Below are 7,595 nucleotides of genomic sequence, written 5' to 3' on the forward strand. Positions count from 1 at the left end.
CTCGTTGGCTCTTTCATCTCGGCGACCTCCATGTCACATTCCGAACTGCCATGCAGGCCAAATACAGCCCAACCCAATTTTCATCCTTGACCTCGGACGAAGAGGTCCTCCTAGCGCGCCAGGGCTGGCAGGCGGAAGCCGTCGAGAACACCAACAGGGCGATGTTCCTCTCGAATCGACCGCGCTGGAAACACCTGGGAGGCGGCCATGAAGGCGACGTCTACCTCTTCAACAACTCCATCATCAAGGTCTTCAATGAAGGCAACAGCCCCTTACGCAACTGCGTTCCTGGTGCATCGCAGACGCGCTGGCCCACAGAGATCCCTGCCACCCTGCTGCTTGGCGGTCACGGTGACATGGAGCGTGAGAGCCTCAGCATACACGAAGAAGAGAGCGACCCCTTCAGCAGCATGTTCGTCCCCGTTCAGGACTATTTTCTCACCTCGCCCCGCGACCATGAACCCCCCAAGTGGCATCTCGTCACCCCCTTCCTGCGGGCTGGCACCGCCGAGAAGCTCGCTCACGACCTGAGCACGGCCCCGGAGCCCTTTGATCATCTTGAAATCGACCGCACATACCGTCCGGCCTTCAACGCTCTGCTCTCAGCCTTGGCGCACATGCACACTGCGCACAACCTGTGTCACGACGATGTCAAGCTCGACAATATCTTTATCGCCTCGAGAACAGATTCGACACGCTGGGTCTTCGCCGACCTGGGCAATGCCCGTCAGCCGGATCATCCGTACCATGCTTCGGCTTTGTGGACAGCAGATACGGATCAGCACAGGGACTGTCGGGTCAACGATGCCGTGCGTCTTACCAAGTCGTATCTACAGTTTGTGCGCGGTGCCGCCGCTGACCGCGCTGCTTTTGACGAAGCCTTCTTTCGGGGCGAGGCGCCGCTCAGCAGGCTCTATTGGAGCGTCGTCGGGGAGCCACCGGCGAAGGCAGCCGTGGGCGTTCGGGAGAGGTCGGTCATGTACGCGCCGTACGTGGACGGCTGGGAGGCGCCAGGAGCTGCGTTGCGGCTGCCCGAGTCGGCGAGGCCTCCTGCAGGCGCAGTCAGGGGGATTTTGGGGTTTTTCCTCGGCGCAGAGAACGCGGCGGCCGTCGACGTCTCACGGACTCTTCGGATTGGAGCAAACGAGAGGTTGGGTCGCGTGTTTGGGATGACGGGGCTCTTCGGGGTTCCGAAATCTGGGTGCGCTTGAAGGGGTGATTACACGATATTACGGCCGACACATGATACCCCTTTTTTGTATGGATGGATCTGAGTGCAACGCTCGTAAGTAGCACCCGAGCGACTGAGAACTTAGGTAGAGTTGATTCTCTTGCACTCCTATCTGCTCGCTATCAAAGTGACAAGGTGATTAAGATCAGGACAATGAGCGATCTGCATATTAAGCTTTGCTGATTCTTTAGGCCGCGGGTGCAGGTTGTATTTCTCCATTGTGTACAGTGACATTGTAGTGTAGATCCTGCACTGATGTCTTGAATAAATCTTCCGAGGTGGCCCGATTCATACTTTTCCCTTGAACGTTGTCGCCGTCGTCCCAAGGATTCGGCAACTCGAGGTGATAGACAAAGGTCATGGACTATATTCAGTAGTACGTGAGGTGGAATGCCGTTACTTCCGTCCTCGCGGTGCACGACCCCATACCATCTGTTGACGACATCATCGTGAACACGCAAGCAAGCACATACAAGGGTTTAAGCTTTAAAGAGACGGAGATGGCTCGGCTCGGGATTCGCCATATGGCGTGCACGTCGTCAAGGAAGTCTTCCCGCGCTGGGCATGGGCACCCGGCAGAGCAGGATACGAACTTTCCATCCATGGAAAAAAGGCAGCCGGCCACGGCTCTTACGGGATGAACCGCACCCTAAGGTTTTGCGTTCCGTGTCCTTGCCATACGCGAGATGTCAAACTTGCGCCTCGCAAACCTTAATCGGGGGCCCCAAAGGATGCGCAACAAGGTTTGGTGTTCGGCGGTATTCAGATGACAGCATCTCCTAGCGTGACGGCGAGCTGGGTCTGCCCGGCTAGCACGGCAAGTTGGCCATGCCCGTCGACGCCAGCCGGGGCCCGGCAGCCCGGCGTGACTTGGTAGGCCGATCAGCAAACCTCCGCGATATACCTAGGTACCCTTGCAAACGAACTGCCAGGGTCGGGGTCCCGGCGGGCCACGACGGAGGGGGCGTGATCGGTAACTTTCGTGTACCCCGGAGCAGCGGTATGTGGACGGGCTTACTTCTCCGCCCCTTTCCATACATGCATAGATCAGGTGCTGGACTGCGGGGGGGTTGGCAGTCCAAGGGAAGGAAGAGCGGTGATGGTTGCTGGGAGTGGCGGGATGGTCGACGAACAAGTGTGCGCCCACTTGGTCTGTTTCACCTCGACGCTGTTCCGTTCGGCTGGAGGCATATCGTGATGTGCATGCCAACATGCCGAGCTCCCAGGGTAAGGTAAGATGATTCGGAGTGCGAGGACCAAGTATAAAAGAGGGAGCAGACAGGACTTCATCAACCCCCTCGTGTAGGTGATAGTGCTTCAAGCTACCGAATCATCTGACTATCTTCGCAACATGAGATTCCAGAACGTCCTCGCTCGGGCCACGACCCTCGCCCTCGCGGGCCTCGCCGCCGCAGAGAAGCGCCAGACCCCTCCCAACGGCGCCATTGTCGTGGCACTCTCTGGCGGTGACTTCACCACGGTACGTAGCCGCAGCCCAGCAGAGCCTCGCAGAAAGCAGTCTCGCCTGGGTGACCGCCATGCTAACGAGAACCAACAGCTCCAAGACGCCGTGGACTCGATCAAGTCGTCCACGACGCCGTCGACCATCTTCATCAAGCCCGGCACCTACACGGGGCAGACGAAAATACCGAAGCTCGCGGCGGCGCTGACGATCCAGGGCTCGACGCCCGACCACCTCAACTACGCCCGGAACACGGTGGTCCTGACCAACGCGCTCTCGGCCGTCCAGGCCGGCAGCAACGACCTATCGGCGACGCTGAGCGCCAAGGCGCACGACCTGCGCGTCTACAACGTCAAGATCGACAACACGTTCCCCGTCGGCAAGCCGGGCAGCCAGTCGCAGGCGCTGGCGCTGTCGGCCAACGGCGAGCGGCAGGGCTACTACGGCGTGCAGCTGACGAGCTACCAAGACACGCTGTACGTCAACAAGCCGGGCCTCGTCTTCAAGGACAGTTACATCGAGGGCGCCATCGACTTCATATTTGGCAACAAAGGCAACGTCTGGATCGAGGACTGCGACATTGCCGTCGCCGGCAAGGGCTGGGTCACGGCCAGCGGGCGGTCCACGGCCGACAGCAACTGGTACGTCCTCAACAAGGCCAACATTACGGCCAAGAGCGGCGCCAACGTCGCCCCCGGCGCCAGCCTGCTCGGGCGCCCGTGGAAACAGTACGCGCGCGTTGTCGTGCAGAACTCGGCCCTCGGCAGCGTTATCGGCCCTGCCGGCTGGTCCACCTGGGGGAGCGACCCCGTCACCAATGTCTTTTTCGCCGAGTCCGGTAACACGGGCGACGGCGCCAGGGGCCCGAGAGTCACCTGGGCCAAGACGCTGGGCACGCCAAAGAAGATTGAGGACATCATGCCGGACTGGAAGTCGTGGGTTGACCAGGACTACTGGAATGCTTGAGCGTGGTGGTTCTTTGTCCATAGGTGTGGTTCTCACCGTTCATTGCGCAACGCGTGGTTTCATGCGTAGTCTTCCCGGAGAGAATACAAGTCAAACCTCGCAAATATACTTGATATTGTTCAGCGTCCAGTCCACAACATAGAGAAGACGATGGAAAGACACCGCAAAGCACAGGGTATATCCGTCTCGTTTGTTACACGCTCTTCCACATTTTTTTTCCACAGAGAAGGCTTCACTCCTTCTTCCCTCTCAGCCTCTCTCTCCCTCGTGGGCTCGAGATCGCGCCTCCTGCCTGACATGAGATCAATGTCCTCGAGGCGCCAGTATGTCGTCTTGTTCCACCACTTGTATCCAAAGTAGATGATGGCAAACAGCGGTAGGAGGATGTATGCATCGACAAAAGCCGCCGGCATCAAAAGGCGACAGATTCGTCCAGCCCTGCACAAGAGCCAGGAATATGTTGGCGCCGAGCCCAAAGTATGCGTTGTACGGGTACAGCAGCGACTTGAACGGCAGATCGGCCTCATTCAGATTCTGTGCCTTCCAGGCCTGGCGAAATCGAATGTGCACAAACGAGATGGAGCCCCAGACGAGGAACGTCGACACGCCGCTGAGGTTGACAATGTAACCGTACGCCTTGCCGGCACCGGTGCTGTTGTTCATCATGGACAGGGCGCCGCAGAGGTTGGTAAAGAGAATAGCGGGAATGGGAACACCGCGCTTGTTGGTCCAGCCGAGGATCTTGGGTGCCTTGCCGTCCTGACCCATGTAGAGCAGCGTGCGCGAGCCAATGTAGATTGAAGCGTTACAGGCGCTCAAGCAAGTGACGCAGATGAAGGCATTGATCAGGTGCACGCCACCCTGCCAGCCAGCATTCTGAATGGCGACCGTCATTGGGCTCTGCAGGGCCTTGGCATTGGCGTTGACGAGCATGTCCGAGTTGGCAGGGCAGGTGAGACCGAAGAAGATGGCCGAGCCCATGTAAATGAAGATGATGCGCCAGAAGACCTGGCGAATGGCGAGGGGCACGGCACGGCCAGGGTTCTTGGTCTCCGTGGCGGCCACAGCAACAGATTCAACGCCGGCGTAGAATGTCGAGCAGAAGACGAAAACAGTGGCCATGCCTCGGAAGCCATTGTTGTTCCATGGGCCGGGGTCGACCCAGTAGCGGTTGCCGAGGGCCTCCTGGCCGGGGATTCCACCGGAGACGTAGACGAGCGAGAAGAAGAAGTAAGCGACAAGGCCGATGAGCTTGAGCAGGGCGAGCCAGAACTCGGATTCGCCGAAGGATTCAACACCAAGCAATTGAAAGCCGGTAAAGGCAAACTGGTCGTATTAGCAAGACTGGCAGCGGTAGTGTGTTGACGGCTTTACGCACCCAGAACAGCAAGAAGTATCCCCAAAGAGGCACCTTGTCGCTCCAATAGACAAAGATGCTACACAGCGCATTGTACTCGTTGGCGAGCACGCAGAACCAGATGATGTAGTAGTTCCAGCCGATCGCGACACCAAAGGCCTTATCGACAAAGCGATCGCCCAGGGCCGTGAAGGCGCCGCCTGAGGGGTACAACGTTGTCATCTCGCCAAGACTCTGCATGATGCTGAAGGCCACGATGCCAATGACGCCAAAGCCAATGATCAGTGAAGCAGGACCACCGTTGGCGAGAGCACCGCCCGAACCGACGAGAAGGCCAGGCCCGATGATGCCAGCAAGGGCCATCATGCTGAGGTGGCGCGTCTTCAACCCGCGCTTGACGCCAGACTTGGGGTCGATGGCGTTGAAGTCATCGGAGCTGCTGTCTGTCTTGTCGGGGTGCGATTCGAGGGTGTGGTCTTCCACGGTAGGCGAAATGCCGTGGCCGTGACGGGCGCGTTCCTGTTGGGAAACGCCAAGGGCGGCGGCGGCGACGGCCGGGCCATCAGAAGCCGGCAGCGGCGTCGGGTGGTCATGCTGGACATGATAGTCCTTGCCGTCGTCATGGTGGGCCATGCTGGGCGACTGTCTCACGAAGCAGTCGTGGGGAATCAGTTAGGAATGCAAGGACAAGGCTTGCGAGGGAACGGGGAGGAGAAGAAAAGCTCGCAGAAAGGGTGATCAGCAGTGAAGAAGGGATCCTGATTTTAAATGTCGAGCTAGAATCTCGGTGCGAATGCGGCCTGGGCTGGCTGGCCTTGCGTCTTCGTCGGTACTTGGCGTGCCAGGGAGCCCAGGAGATCTTCTCCCACCGTTCCCCTACTTAGTGCAGGGCAGAGGCTGCAACACCCGCCACCGAAGCCGGCGCTACGGCTGACTAGCCGCGTGAATTCTGGAGACAGTTCAGAGACGCTGTGCCTGCCGTGTCTGGATGGGTGTCTGAGAAGACGAGTGGAGATTTGGCGGGGGTCAAGCTCAATCCCAAGCGTAGAGCAATACGCTGGGTGGCGATGGCGTGCTCAGGAATGTGCATCCCAGGCTAGTAAGGTTCGGATCGCGTCATGGGCGATGGCCGCGGGAGGCCCGAGTTCATTGGCCGTTGCCGGGACCCAGACCGGCGCCATGGTCAAGGACATGCAGATTCGGCTTGTCTTCTGCATCTTCTGCATCGTCTGCTCGCGTGGGGAGACTCAGCCAGGCAACGCTGAGGCCTGTTCCCGCGTGGGGTTTCGGTGCCAAAGCGGGCTCGTGGCGTCGACACGAAGGGTCCTGTGAGCCGATAAAACGTGCCTTGTGTGCTGAACGCAAGACCACTGATGGGTTTGGTCGTCACCGTCTGGCAGGTCTGTGGCTGAGGGTGCCATCGTATTGGGACCCAAGGCTGAGGTTAGCTTGAATTTGCCATAACGCCAGCATCTGACGCAGACAAGCTAGCAGTGCGCTGCTGGGCGTTTGACGTCTGTTGCTGTGCAGATGGTACCCCTTAGATGTGCGGGGATGGATCGAAGCTGTGCATCGCTAATAATTTGACCGCCTAACATGGCATCAAAATTGGTCATTGGGTCGTGGGGTATCATTCGAGGCTTCAATATTGAGTGGTACAGAACGTCCTGATGTTCAGGCGCACGCCGGATTCGGCTTCGATGAAAGCGATGAGCATGTGATGGTGTTGTAGGATGGATTGGAATGTACATGTACAGCAAGCAGGCACAGACGCGGAGATGGAAGGGACATGGTATGATGGCTGGTGGCCTGTGGCTGGTAACGGATGGCTAGATAAGGCTGGTGGCAATGGAAACACAAAGATGGTGAGTGCGCACAAGCTTGCCAGGTTTGGCCAGCTGCCTCATCGCCGGCCAGCCGGATCCACCTGCTCCGGGTAGCCGGCCGGTCAAGTATGGTACACGAGCCGGTCCCGCTCCGGATATGGTCTACCACAATGCGGACCATATCCAAGTGATTGCGGTGAAGAGTGTTGAGCTTGTGACTGTATTTAATTCACCTCCAAGCCTCTACAGACGAATACAACTTCTCTTTCTAAGAATCCCAAATATCACCAGTGCTCAGACGCCTCTCAACCGGACCGATAACTGGGAGGCCCACCAGTGCTCCTTCGTCCCAGCTCCACCCCCGTAGCACCCTCTTGTCCCTGCTCCAGCTTCGCATGATCCTGTTCTATCCTCCTCCTCATCTTGCGTGTCCCGCAGCACCAAATTGTGCTCAACAGCCCCGTGGCGATCCACAGAAGCATGTTGATGAGATTGAGCCAGATGGCCACCTTCATCCTGCCTGATGCCGGCGGGAGCCCGTCCTGTTCTTTGTATTGCCCTTCAAGATAGAGCGTTCCGAAAACACCAGTGATGGCCGCCCAGAAAACAGCAATGACCCAGTCCCAGACGCACCAGCCGTAGCGCGTCACCGGGATGAAGAGATGCAGGAGCACCGTCATCATGAAGAGCACTGCGGCCACGATGACAACGATCTTCTGTAAGCTGCGAGATGAGGAATCGTCTCGCGTATCG

General features: G+C 58.3%; 4 protein-coding genes across 4 annotated transcripts; 2 read left to right on the forward strand and 2 right to left on the reverse strand.

Moving 5' to 3' along the window:
- Positions 1 to 50: 50 nt before the first annotated feature.
- Positions 51 to 1,211, forward strand: VDBG_01365 (conserved hypothetical protein; the record flags this gene model as incomplete). Its single annotated transcript, XM_003009636.1, has 1 exon — positions 51 to 1,211. One exon carries the CDS (start codon positions 51 to 53, stop codon positions 1,209 to 1,211), a length of 1,161 nt encoding a protein of 386 aa, XP_003009682.1.
- Positions 1,212 to 2,582: 1,371 nt separating this feature from the next.
- Positions 2,583 to 3,659, forward strand: VDBG_01366 (pectinesterase; the record flags this gene model as incomplete). The annotated part of the gene is made up of 2 exons (XM_003009637.1): positions 2,583 to 2,711; positions 2,790 to 3,659. 2 exons carry the CDS (start codon positions 2,583 to 2,585, stop codon positions 3,657 to 3,659), a joined length of 999 nt encoding a protein of 332 aa, XP_003009683.1.
- A 303-nt stretch (positions 3,660 to 3,962) lies between these two features.
- On the reverse strand, positions 3,963 to 5,649 carry VDBG_01367 (general amino acid permease AGP3; the record flags this gene model as incomplete). The annotated part of the gene is made up of 2 exons (XM_003009638.1): positions 3,963 to 4,985; positions 5,038 to 5,649. The coding sequence occupies 2 exons, from the start codon at positions 5,647 to 5,649 to the stop codon at positions 3,963 to 3,965; spliced, it is 1,635 nt and encodes a 544-aa protein (XP_003009684.1).
- Positions 5,650 to 7,147: 1,498 nt separating this feature from the next.
- On the reverse strand, positions 7,148 to 7,522 carry VDBG_01368 (predicted protein; the record flags this gene model as incomplete). The annotated part of the gene is made up of 1 exon (XM_003009639.1): positions 7,148 to 7,522. One exon carries the CDS (start codon positions 7,520 to 7,522, stop codon positions 7,148 to 7,150), a length of 375 nt encoding a protein of 124 aa, XP_003009685.1.
- Positions 7,523 to 7,595: the final 73 nt, after the last annotated feature.

This window comes from Verticillium alfalfae, genomic scaffold, assembly GCF_000150825.1.
Source record: "Verticillium alfalfae VaMs.102 supercont1.1 genomic scaffold, whole genome shotgun sequence".
Lineage (NCBI taxonomy): Eukaryota > Fungi > Ascomycota > Sordariomycetes > Glomerellales > Plectosphaerellaceae > Verticillium > Verticillium alfalfae.